The following is a 13,775-nucleotide window of genomic DNA, read 5'->3' as shown; positions in this document are numbered from 1 at the left end:
AAGCCCAAACGGATAGTGCGGGTGAACTGGGAACGTCTGGAGGAGCCCATGTCCGACAAATCTTCAACTCACACCTCCAACGGAGCTTTTCTAGCTTCCCTGTGGAGCTTGGTGGCATTGAACCAGTATGGGCAATGTTCAAATGGAAGCATTGGTGAAGCTTCAGTGCGGAGCTGTGGCCTGAAGGTCTTAGGTGCCTCAAGGGGCGGCAACCCTCGAACACCGTGGTGGGCACCGGTGGTCAGGGAAGCTGTCTGACTGAAGGAGTCTTTCCAGGATATGTTATCTCAGAGGACTCCGGAGACAGCTGCAAGGTATCAACAGGCCCAAAGGGTGGCAGTCTCTGTTGTGGGGGAGGCAAAGCAGCGGGTGTGGGAGGAGTTCAGAGTAACTACGGAGAAGGACTTTCGGTCAGCACCAAGGGGCTTCTGGCGGACCGTGAGGCACCTCAGCTAAAGCTGATGGATCATCAGTTTCCCTGGTGGAAGTCACTGAGGTAGTCAAACAACTCCCCAGTGGCAAGGCCCTGGGGGTTGAGATCTATCCAGAAATGCTGAAGGCTCTGGGTATGGAAGGACTGTCTTGTAAGAAATGTCTCTTCAACAACATTGCGTTGAGGTCTGGAACAGTGCCTAAGGAGTGGCAAACTGGGGAGGTGGTTCCCATGTTTAAAAAAGGGGACAAGAGAGTGTGTGCCAATTACATTGCCTGGTAAAGTCGACTCCAGGGTGCTGAAAAGGAGGGTTCGGCCAATAGTCGAACCTCTGAAGAGGAAAATTTGTGGGTTCTGTCCTGGTCGTGGAACAACCAACCAGCTCTTCACTCTCACAAGGATCCTGGAGGGGGCCTGGGAGTATGCCCATCCAGTCTGCATGTGTGTTGTGGACTTGGAGAAGGCGTATGATTGGGTACCCCGGGAAATACTGTGGGAGGTGCTGCGGGAGTATGGAGTGAGGGGTTCCCATCTCAGGGCCAGCCAATCTCTGTACTCGCAAAGCGAGAGCTTAGTTCGGGTGCTCGGCAGTAAGTCTGCCTCGTTTCCAGTGGAGGTTGGCCTCCACCAGGGCTGCACCTTGTCACCAATGCTGCATGTGAAACTCAGACAGGATATCGAGGTGTAGTCAGGGGAGGAGGGTTTTCAGTTCAGTGGGGGCAGGGTCTCATTACTGCTTTTTGAAGATGATGTGGTCCTGTTGGCTTCATCAACGTGTGACCTCCAACACTCAGTGGATCATTTCACAGCCGAGTGTGAAGCAGATGGGATGAGGATCAGCACCTCTAAATCTGAGGCCATAGTTATCAGCAGGAAACTGATGGATTGCCTACTCCGGGTAGGGAATATGGACTTGCCCCAGGTGAAAGAGTTCAAGTACCTCGGTGTATTGTTCACAAGTGAGCATGAGATTGGCCGGAGAATCGGCACAGCAGGGGTGGTGTTGCATTTGCTGTACCATACTGTTGTGATGAAAAGGGGGTTGAGCCAAAAGGCAAAGCTCTCAATCTACTGATCAATCTTTGTTCCTACTCTCACCTATGGTCATGAGGGTTGTGTCATGACCGAAGAACTAGATTGCGGGTACAAGCGGCTGAAATGGGGTTCCTCCGGAGGGTGGCTGATGTCTCCCTTAAAGATAGGGTGAGAAGGTCGGTCATTCGTGGGGAGCTTGGAGTAGAGCCGCTGCTCCTTCGTGTTGAAAGGAGCCAGCTTAGGTGGTTCGGGCATCTGGTAAGGATGCCTCCTGGGAGCCTCCCTAGGGAGGTGTTCCAGGCACGTGCATCTGGGAGGAGACCCTGGGGAAGACCCAGGACTAGGTGGAGAGATTATAGCGCCACACTGGCTTGGGAATGCCTCGGGATCCCCCAGTCAGAGGCGGTCAATGTAGACTGGGAAAGGGAAGTCTGGGGTCCCCTGCTGGAGCTGCTGCCCCCACGACCTGATCCCGGATAATTGGTTAAACATGAGTGAGAGTGATGAGTGTTTATCGGGGGATAATAAACCAACTTTAGAGGTGCATACCACCACCTACGCTATTAGAGTGTGTGGAATCATGGCATTAGTCATTTGAAGACAATACAATTCAAAACATGAAACAATAAAATTCAAAATAAAATAATCAAAGTGTACAATAAATATCTTAACACTATTAGAAAAGAGCACAAGTTTGATAGTTTGAGCACAATCATTCAACAATTTTAAAAGACTAAACAAGAGCGCTTTGTAAGTACTGTAGTTTATTTATAGCCTAAAACGACAGTGTTGATGCACTGACTTCAATGGAAATGGAAAATACAACTTTTTTTTTTTAAACATTTACAGCTTGGTAACTACTCTTCACCCAGGCAAAGACAGGCACCTCTGCTAGCTATCATAAAATGTGAGAATTAAAATTTAGACTGACTCTGGGGAAAGTTCCAGTGGCCCCCAAGCTGACACAGAGACGTTGGTACAAGTAAATGATCATTTGAGGGTGTGTCTTCATCCAACCACTAAAGATGGGAGTGGAAAGCAGGCTTGTGCATGTGTGTACAATTTCACCATGACTGGGACTCATAAATCAAAATACATGTGCCTTTTTATAGTCATGCAGGTCTTCCCATATAGATGTGCCTAACCTGTTCGGCTGGAAGGAGATCTTGTCATAACCTGTCACCTCACAAAGGTCTACCTCCAGCTGCCTGAAGAGTCTCTGGTAACCCTTTGCCTGGTCCAGCGGCACAAAGGGGTGGATGTTAGCAAACTCCCCCCAGGTGATGGGCTGAAGGAGAACAGCAACAAGACAGAAAGCAAGGGTGAACTTTCCCATTTCCACAACATTTTCGTGACATTAACAGTCGGGTCTAGTGATGGACTCACCATGAGCTCTGAAGAACTGTTCAGCTTCATGGTGCAGGAGCCCTGAAGACAAAAACAGCATCAACTGCAATCTATCATATGATTAACCTGAGAGAATATCTGTTTGGAACTGTTCTAATTCAGTTCAATTCTACATTAATCCTAGTTTGCTGTTATTAAGACATCTGCTTGGTTGTTGAGAAATTGTCCAGGACATTTTGGAGATGAACATACTACAACATTAGTAGATTAATGATGAAACAGTTTTGTGTCTGCAGTATCAGGTGTGGCATGTGACTGACCAATGGGATCATACTGTGCACCAGCGAGATGTCCTTGTTCTCCAGTCGCTTCATGTATCGCACAATGTTGGTCTCTGAGTGGTAACTGGAGATCCATGTGGTGGTGGGGAACCAAAACGGCAGGATGAAGGTTAATAATATCACTGAATACAACATCAGCACACTATAAAACCCAATATGTTAGTCCACCTCAAATGGTTTGAGGAAAACAGCTGGCATAAACAATTTAGGTTTAGTTAGTAAAGAAGTCCTTTTGACACCTCCCTTGTTTTTCACTCAGGGTTGCCACAGCAGATCTGCTGCATGTTGATTTGGCACATCTTATATATATATATATATATATATATTACTCTGGAACAAAGACGACAGCATTTGACAAACAGGACTCTAAATAGCAAACAGGAATCGATTACAGTGATTCCAATTGAAAAATAATGGAGAAGCAACCTGGGCTTCTTCTGGCATTTTTACATAAAACAAAATAACAATGTCTATAAACCCAGAGAATATATTCACAAGAGTTTTAGGCACAACAGGGTTTGATGCTGTTGTGTGGAGCCTGATCAGACCGTCTCAAATGCATTTCTTCTGTCATGAATGTACTGACAGTACCCATAATGGACCTGGAGACAGCATGTCCACACTAAAACCTTCAAAATTAGTGCAATACTTTAAAACTAAAAACATATATCTGATATTTTCATTTTATAAAACTTCAGATGTGATGTTAATTTAAATAATTTGTCCAAAATTAGTTTGGTTAAAATCTTAACCATAAGTTAAAACAGTATGCCTCTGGATGACTTGGGTGATATTGCCAGCATATCAGTATGGGGTCAAAAGAAATGAGCTTTTTTAAATTTTTTGTGACCAGTTCTCCTTTGCCTGCAGAGGACAGAGCGGTTTCTTCTGGAACCAGCTCTTCTCTGTTTGCAGAGGATAGAACTCAACATCTACTGCAAAACATTTAACAAGTAGGTACTCAACTGATTTTAGACTTAATAAATGTTTGTAACTGTTAAGCTTTGTTCACCACGTATGCAAAAATGTTACCGGTCTAAAAATTATCGGCCCAAAACGTATCGGAAGATAATTGGTCCGATGATGGTTTTCAAAGTTATCTGAAAAGCTAATCCAATAATGAAAACATTAGCTGCGATAATTAGCGGTTAGCGGAACTGTGCCCACCACTGCAAAAAAACCTATTTCTCTGAAATATTGTTCACAAATCTGTCTAAATCTGTGTTGGTAAGCACTTCTCCTTTGCCGAGATAATCCATCCCAACTGATAAGTGTGGCACATCAAGATGCTGATTAGACAGCATGATTATTGCACAGGTGTGCGTCCCTCTGTGTTAAGAGGAGAACCTTCCAGAAGGATAACCAGCTCTGCAGCAATCCACCAATCAGATCTGTATAATAGAGTGGCCATAAGCCACTCTTTAGTAAAAGGCACATGGCACCCCGCCTGGAGTTTGCCAAAAGGCACCTGAAGGACTCTTGGACCATAAGAAACAAAATTCTCTGGTCTGATGACACAAAAATTGAACTCTGGTGTGAAAGCCAGGCGTCATGTTTGGATGAAACCAGGCACCATCCCTGCAGTGAAGCATGGTGGTGGCAGCATTAAAGACATCCTGGATGAAAACGTGCTCCAGTGCACGGTTCATCTTTCAACAGGACACTGACCCTAAGCACACAGCTGTGAATGACCTTAAGACCAGACCAGAGCCCAGATCTGAATCTCTGGAGAGATTTGAAAATGGCTCTGTACTGATGCTCTCCATCCAACCTGATGGAGCTTGAGAGGTGCTGCAAATAGGAATGGAGAAAACTGCCCAAAGATAGGTGCACCGAGCTTGTGGCATCATATTCAAGAAGACGTGAGGCTGTAATTGTTGCCAAAGGTGCATCAACAGTCAATTTTGGGTCACCAATTTGCCTAATCTACATGTCTTTGGAAGTGGGAGGAAGCCGGAGCACCGGAGGGAACCCATGCAAACTCCACACGGAAAGGACCAGGTCAGAAATGAAGCTGCAGCCTTCTTGTTGTGAGGTGATGGTTAGTTTGCAGTATTTATTGCACCACTTTATTGCACTGATCTTTGATGCAATCTCACCTGTTTTTTCTGCTCTCAATGTGTTTTTATTAGCATATATTCAAAATTTAGTCTTTTAGTATTAAGCATTTTAGCTTTAAAAAAAAAACAACATTTAGCCATCAGAGAGTATTTTTCTAAACATATTTTACAGGGTGGAATTGTCTTATAATTGGGTGTGTCTTATATTCTGGCCAATAAAATAGTGTGGAATGTTTCGTAAGAACAGTTGTGAAATATGTGATGCTTGTAACAGCACCATGTGCCACAAACCTGTTGAACACCTGGTGTGTGAGGTACTTGCTCGTCCTCTTGAAAGGACTTCCCATGATTCCTTTTACCCGCTCGCCCATCTTTTCAGCAATCAGCTCCTGGAAATTTAGCATTTTAAATAAAGCAGGTGCTGCACATTTCAAAGACACTTCTACAGAGAAAGATGGTGCAACCCTAAACACAAGGCAACGATGTCCAGAATGATACACAAAAAGTGACAACGATTGAGCTAATGGTAAAAATGAATATAAAGGATAACGCACAGCTGACGATTCACAGCCAAAGACCCAGAGCAGGTCATCCAAGTCCCTCTCAGTCACAGTCTCGTCGAGAGAGACACCCAACTGTTGAAAGAAGACAGATATTCAAAAACAGCTGGTGGCAACAGTAAGCCTCAATTAATCAAACCCACACAACATTAACAACTTTTTCTGAATTAAAAATATGGTTGACAATTGAATGATGTTAGTACAATAATAAAGTAAAAACAGATTTCTTAAAAAGATTTCATATTTACATTTCCACTTGACTTAAGTGAAGTCACACTATGTCAGTTTAAAACAGCTCAAATTTCATGGCAATCTTTAAAATGTGGGAAAGAAAGCCTGTTTTGACAAAGAAACAGCTATACTGTTACCTAACAGTATTTCACTATAATGCTACCAAAAATAGTTACAAACGTTACCTCTTATGTAACATTATTTAGTTTATTGCTACTTGACATCACTTAGATTTTAGTTAGCTACAGTACAGTAGTGTTCAGAATAATAGTAGTGCTATGTGACTAAAAAGATTAATCCAGGTTTTGAGTATATGTCTTATCGTTACATGGGAAACAAGTTACCAGTAGATTCAGTAGATTCTCACAAATCCAACAAGACCAAGCATGCATGATATGCACACTCTTAAGGCTATGAAAATGGGCTATTAGTAAAAAATAGTAGAAAAGGGGGTGTTCACAATAATAGTAGTGTGGCATTCAGTCAGTGAGCTCGTCAATTTTGTGGAACAAACAGGTGTGAATCAGGTGTCCCCTATATAAGGATGAAGCCAGCACCTGTTGAACATGCTTTTCTATTTGAAAGCATGAGGAAAATGGGACGTTCAAGACATTGTTCAGAAGAATAGCGTAGTTTGATTAAAAAGTTGATTGGAGAGGGGAAACCATATACACAGGTGCAAAAAATTATAGGCTGTTCATCTACAATGATCTCCAATGCTTTAAAATGGACAAAAAAACCAGAGACACGTGGAAGAAAATGGAAAACAACCATCAAAATGGATAGAAGAACAGCCAGAATGGCAAAGGCTCACCCATTGATCAGCTCCAGGATGATCAAAGACAGTCTGGAGTTACCTGTAAGTGCTGTGACAGTTAGAAGACGCCTGTGTGAAGCTAATTTATTTGCAAGAATCCCTCGCAAGTCCCTCTGTTAAATAAAAGACGTGCAGAAGAGGTTACAATTTGCCAAAGAACACATCAACTGGCCTAAAGCGAAATGGAAGAATATTTTGTGGACTGATGAGAGTAAAATTGTTCTTTTTGGGTCCAAGGGCCGCAGACATATTGTGAGATGACCCCCAAACTCTGAATTAAAGCCACAGTTCACAGTGAAGACAGTGAAGCATGGTGGTGCAAGCATCATGATATGGGCATGTTTCTCCTACTATGGTGTTGGGCCTATATATCACATACCAGGTATCATGTATCAGTTTGGATATGTCAAAATACTGGAAGAGGTCATGTTGCCTTATGCTGAAGAGGACATGCCCTTGAAATGGGTGTTTCAACAAGACAATGACCCCAAGTACACTAGTAAAATCTTGGTTCCAAACCAACAAAATTAATGCCTCGCAGATGTGGAGAAATCATGACAGACTGTGGTTATACAACTAAATACTAGTTTAGTGATTCACAGGATTGCTAAAAAAGCAGTTTGAACATAATTGTTTTGAGTTTGTAGCGTCAACAGCAGATGCTACTATTATTGTGAACACCCCCTTTTCTACTTTTTTTTTTACTAATAGTCCAATTTCATAGCCTTAAGAGTGTGCATATCATGAATGCTTGGTCTTGTTGGATTTGTGAGAATCTACTGAATCTACTGGTACCTTGTTTCCCATGTAACAATAAGAAATATACTCAAAACCTGGATTAATCTTTGTAGTCACATAGCACTACTATTATTTTGAACACTACTGTATATTGTATTTTTGCAATTACAGGTAAGAAGCAAATGCATACATCACAGTCCAAACACCCTACCGCTCTGCTTTAAATAAACGGTAAAGGGACTGCATTTCTATAGAGCTTTTCCATCTGAAGTAGACACTCAAAGTGCTTTACAATGATGCCTCACATTCACCCACACACTCATACACTAATGTCAGTGTACTCCCATGCAAGGCACTCAACTGCACAACAGGGGCAACTTTGGAATTAAGGACTGCCTTGTTTTCAATATATGCAATTTAAAGAAGTTATAAGCAAATCAACTGCCTCGGAACTTTGAATAGCTACAATACTCCTGTCCACCAAGCTCCCTTGTCTTATCTTTAAAACCAAAGACATTTCCATCCCAAGTGTATATATTCTTTAAGTGCACAGACACAACACCAGCCCCACCTCAAAAAGACCACTGATACACAACTGATAAACAATTTGCAATGACATATTGTACTTGTGTACTTCCATTTTTTTGAACACCTAAATTCAGCCAATCCAGTACAAAGTATTATTGCATTTTCCATAACAGAAACTATACAGCATGTGTTTTTCTCAAAAGAACAGTACAATCTGTCCTCTCACCATAAGTGTTTCCATACTGTCTGGCTCTGCCCATATGTTCAGCACTTTTAACAGGAGGCCAGAAGGAGTTTCTCAGAGATTCATGGCCTCAGAATTCCAGTGTTTCCCATAAAAGACTTACTTGGAAGTCAGTACAGCCCCTAGTCTAAATCAGCTTTTGCTCATTTTATTACCTATTGTGGGGGGGGAATCTATTCAACAAGAAACACAGAAAAAACTAAACGTATCCATAAAGGCAAGATTGAATGAATCCAGTAGACTTTTTGTACTTTTTGTACTTTTGTAGTGCATGCAGAACTGTTCCTTCCATCTCTAAACTCTACGATAGCCCCACAACCCCAATCACACTGTGTCCTTTCATTATGCTGAATTAGTGTCATTTCATGCATCATAAATCAAATATTTTACTATCTTTTCCTTCTGCAAATTTATATCTTGTTTTGTTTTAAATCTTCTTAGTTGCACCCATGTCTAGTAGGGCATGTAAAATATTGTTTTTAGCCCTATTGGTCCATGCTATGTGTGAATAAAATAACTTTACAAAAGAAATTTGATCCAATTTGGTCCACAGTTGGTGAAATCTTTGAGGGCCATCCATCGCCAAAGTTATTTGATTTTTTTGTTTGTTTGTTTGTTTGTTTTGGGGGGGTTGCTTGTTTTTGGGTGGGGGGTGAAAACTCAAGGTTACAGGGCCAAGGTCAAAATTTGGGGCCAATGTTTATTTATGTAGAATGCTTCTTCAACGAACCTGGTTAAAGATATAACTATGGTTACTATGAAACACTAATATGAAGCCATATATCTCCTTCCTATTGGTAAATTGATCTTGGATGACCTTGAAATGTCAAACTCAAGTCCATATCTGTTTACATCAGTCTATGTTTGGCACCAGTATAGATTAAACTTGGTGGAAGGGTTGTGCTTTAGCCAGAGTGGTTCAATTTTTAACAGAACTGATGAAATATCAAGTCTACACAGAATTATTATTGTAGTTGACACTGAGCCACAAATATTTGATACACTGTGCCTACTTCAATGTCAAACATGTAAAGCATTACTTTCCTAGTGTCCCTTCTTGTTTGCACTGTGGTTGCAACATAACTGTTCTTTTCGCCAACATTTTTTCTAGTAGTGTAGTGTAATTTTTTGTTAAGGGCCCCTTCACACATAGTACGACTAAGTATAAGTCAGAGCAAATCATGGCGGAACAGCTCATGTGAGCAAACCACAAAAATATCAAGCCAACAGGCAGACATGCATGATGCCACTGCGACAGTTTTGTGCAGCATGTGTAACCACATCACACAGCTGCTGTGAAAAAAAAAATAAAAATACATGCCACCCACGGGATTCGAACCTGCACTTTCCAAAAGCTCTGATGGCCAACCAGAAACGTTACCACTGAGCTACCATTGCTGTCCTGTAAAAGGTGCGGGGAAATGCCTGATATCAAGAAGGACATTGACGTATTTAAAAAAAAAAAATACAGCCACACACCAGATAAAAACACCGCGTTTTATTGAATCCCTTTTATCAAGTGGGCAATACAAGTATGATCCATCTGTTCCTCTGTAGATAACCCATGGTCACAGACATTCATGAAATGACATGAATGAGAAGCAGGGTGCTCTTATGTCCACATCTGCTGGCGGCGTGTCCAGCTGGCCCGGCGCGCGTGTCCTGCCTGACACGCATGTCTTGTGGACAGTGCGCTGCAGGACAGACACCGTGTCATGTGGAACAGAGCTTACGTGGATGACGTGACATTCAGATCGCCCACTGCGTGTTATGATCTGACAGTCCGTTTCACCTGGGGTAGCCTGTCAATGTGCATGGCGTCCGCTCGCTCACTGCAGCCCATTGCAACAGCAATATATGTTTTTATGTATGTCCACGGGAGGACAGCAAGCAGACACATGTGCGTCACAGTGGACAGTTGTTAGTTCATGTCTGTCCAAACACAGTAAGTGTTTCCCAGCCGCACCCCCAGTCAGCGCACATACCAACATGTCGCTGTGTCTGTTTGGCAAAGCCACACTTGTGGGCCACTTAGACAAATTTCACATCCAGCTCGGCAGTGATCGTCTGCTGACTGTTGTTGTGTTAAGAGTGCGAATAGCCACACATTTTCTAAGTGCCAAATTAGCGGTGTTAGATGTTTGTGTGCATCAGCTGGAATTTGGCCGACACCTGCCGCAAGAGTGTTCGGTGGGCTCTCACAGCTCACACTCTGTCTTTCAGCTGCTGGCGTGTGCAAATACTTGTAGCAACAGGTGTACGAGGCCTTGGAGGCAGCTACGATTTTACACGTACTGCATACGAGTCCTGCTTCATGCGCACGTCATGTGCAATTCGACCACGTTTGTAGTATGTGTGAAGGGGCCCTAAAGAAGGATGATGTGCTAATGAAAAACTTATGACAATATGTAATGCCAGAAAAGGGGTATGTTGCGTATTTCTGATGGCAGTGAACAGATGTTTAAAAGAATGTATGTTTTGGGCAAAATCTATGTTTTCTTTCAAAGGAAACTATAAGGCCAGAATTTGGAGTTAAAGGTGTAATTTGAGTAAAGCATTAAATTCTTGAAGAAAATGAATATTGGATTAAACATTGGATTATCAAGAAGGTAAATATCTATGACTCGGGGCCTGTTGAATCAGAAATGAATGCACTAGCCTGGTAATTTTCCATAATATCACCTGCATGTTGACCGAGAGTAAACCCACTGACTTGGTAAATGTCCATGAAGTAAACTCATTTGCATTTTTCATAATGATTTCATAAATAACTGTTCTGAATGGTGTAAGAATTGCTAAATTTGGAAGGGTCGCCCCTTTTGGGTGGGAACAATGACATCCAAAATGTATAAAAATGCTTGTCACCCTATTGTTTGTGATGCGCTCCGGGGGTTTTTTCTGTGAAGCGTCTCCTTCACCAGCAAATAAACTTGCTGTTTTGACACTCCAGGATTTTCTTTGACTTTCTGATTACTTTTTTCCAAGGCGAAGTTTTGAACCATTGAGTGTAGCTGCAAAAAGTTTGTCTGGGAACAAGGACACTGACTGGCTACTTTCTGGCTATTCTCTGTAACAGCAGCACAATTGAACTTTGAGAAACATTGTTGTTAAAGTGTTTTTTCACGCAGTTCACAAAGTGGTGATCCTCGCCCCATCTTTGCTCGTGAATGGCTAAGCCTTTTGGGGATGCTCCTTTGATACCCAATCATGACACTCACCTGTTTCCAAATAGGTGTTCTTTGAGCATTCATCAATTTTCCCAGTCTTTTGTTGCCCGTCCCAACTTTTTTGAAATGTGTTTCAGGCCTCCATTTCAAAATGAGCAAATATTTGCACAAAAACAAAGTTTATCAGTTTGAACATTAAATATCTTGTCTTTGTGGTGTATTCAACTGAATATAGGATGAAGAGGATTTGCAAATCATTGTATTGTTTTTATTTGCATTTTACACAACATCCCAACTTCAATGGAATTGAGGTTGTAATACCATGTGTGGGTGATGAAAGAAGCCTAAACATGCCCCTCATCTTTGACTGCGACCCAGCTCAGCTGACACGCTAACCTTGGTTGGTGTTAGTGTGAATATGATTAAATCATATTTTTGAGGACTGGTTCTCATAACAGTTTGCTTTGTTGTGGGTAATAAAAGTTATGAGCCACTTATTTTCTCAGCAATGCATTAATGGGACCATTCATGAACTTTGTGACACTGTGACATCCAACATCAGTTTTTTGAGGACCTGTGTGTGCAGACCAAAACCTTTTGCACATCCAGCAACAACAAACCTCGGTTTATTGGGAAACTGAGGCAGCCAAGGATGACGCCTGCAGAATTGGAAACAGGCTTCTATACAAAAAGGATAAGAACACGCTAACAAAGGAGATCAGAATAGCTAAAAGGAGCTACTCTGATATGCTGACAAAGCAATTCTCAGCCAACGACACTGCAGCAGTGTAGCGAGGTCTTCAGCATATCACCCACTACAGGAGGCCATTCCCCCACCCTGTGGAGAACCCCCATCTGGCTGAGGAGTTGAACCTGTTTTATGCCAGGTTTGAAAGAGACCCTCTCATAACCCTCACCCACCCCAACAAAAATAGACCTCCTGCCCCCTTAAGCGCCTTTCACACCGGGCCTGGTTCGAGTTGCATCATGTGGCATTATGACGACGCAGGAATGTCTACATCAGGTGCACGTAGCAGGGGGGCAGAGAGGATCTGCAGGCAGTCTGGCTGCAGCCAGACTGTGTACTCAGATTTCTCTTCTAGTTTATATTTGTTGTTGTGCAGGGCTGCAGGTCTGCGCTCTGATTTCTGTTATAGTTTATCTTTCTTCCTTTGACCATGAGCTACGTTCACGCATGCGTGCAAATGCGCATGTGAACGAACTGTCAGTGAGTAAATATGGAGATCTGTTGTTTTTTCAAACTTATGCAAAAACAAATCTTGCGAAAAAAAAATACAGTATGCATTAGTTAATAATTATTAAAAGCCTGTTCTTTCATATTTATGAATACATTTTACCACATTGCAGCTGTTTTTTTTTATTGAAAACTCAACCTATCATTCTTTTTGAGTTCTGCACATGTGGTGATACCTTATTTACACCAGGATGCTAATAAAATCAATGCTGGCTATTCTCAGAATAAAGTACTTATATCCACAGTTTCAAATTGCATAAGTCAATCAATTCAATCAATTTTATTTATATAGCGCCAAATCACAACAAACAGTTGCCCCAAGGCGTGCTATATTGTAAGGCAAGACCATACAATAATTACGTAAAAACCCCAACGGTCAAAACGACCCCCTGTGAGCAAGCACTAGGCGACAGTGGGAAGGAAAAACTCCCTTTTAACAGGAAGAAACCTCCAGCAGAACCAGGCTCAGGGAGGGGCAGTCTTCTGCTGGGACTGGTTGGGGCTGAGGGAGAGAACCAGGAAAAAGACATGCTGTGGAGGGGAGCAGAGATCAATCACATTGCATACAGAGCAAAAGGAGAAAGAAACACTCAGTGCATCATGGGAACCCCCCAGCAGTCTATGTCTATAGCAGCATAACTAAGGGATGGTTCAGGGTCACCTGATCCAGCCCTAACTATAAGCTTTAGCAAAAAGGAAAGTTTTAAGCCTAATCTTAAAAGTAGAGAGGGTGTCTGTCTCCCTGATCTGAATTGGGAGCTGGTTCCACAGGAGAGGAGCCTGAAAGCTGAAGGCTCTGCCTCCCATTCTACTCTTACAAACCCTAGGAACTACAAGTAAGCCTGCAGTCAGAGCGAAGCGCTCTATTGGGGTGATATGGTACAATGAGGTCCCTAAGATAAGATGGGACCTGATTATTCAAAACCTTATAAGTAAGAAGAAGAATTTTAAATTCTATTCTAGAATTAACAGGAAGCCAATGAAGAGAGGCCAAAATGGGTGAGATATGCTCTCTCCTA

General features: G+C 42.3%; 1 protein-coding gene across 1 annotated transcript in view; it reads right to left on the bottom strand.

Annotated features, from left to right (window-relative positions):
- The window catches only part of gldc (glycine dehydrogenase (decarboxylating)), a 69,153-nt gene that overhangs the window by 26,185 nt on the left and 29,193 nt on the right, over positions 1–13,775 (bottom strand). Inside the window, exons 11-15 of the mRNA XM_034170947.1 lie at positions 5,771–5,851; positions 5,508–5,605; positions 3,136–3,220; positions 2,855–2,896; positions 2,614–2,756 (exon numbers count right to left, since the gene is read on the bottom strand). Coding sequence (XP_034026838.1) covers positions 2,614–2,756; positions 2,855–2,896; positions 3,136–3,220; positions 5,508–5,605; positions 5,771–5,851 — 449 coding nt within the window. The remainder of the gene's footprint in view (positions 1–2,613; positions 2,757–2,854; positions 2,897–3,135; positions 3,221–5,507; positions 5,606–5,770; positions 5,852–13,775) is intronic.

This window comes from Thalassophryne amazonica, chromosome 5 (assembly GCF_902500255.1).
Source record: "Thalassophryne amazonica chromosome 5, fThaAma1.1, whole genome shotgun sequence".
NCBI lineage: Eukaryota > Metazoa > Chordata > Actinopteri > Batrachoidiformes > Batrachoididae > Thalassophryne > Thalassophryne amazonica.
This window is presented reverse-complemented; position numbering and strand designations above follow the sequence as displayed.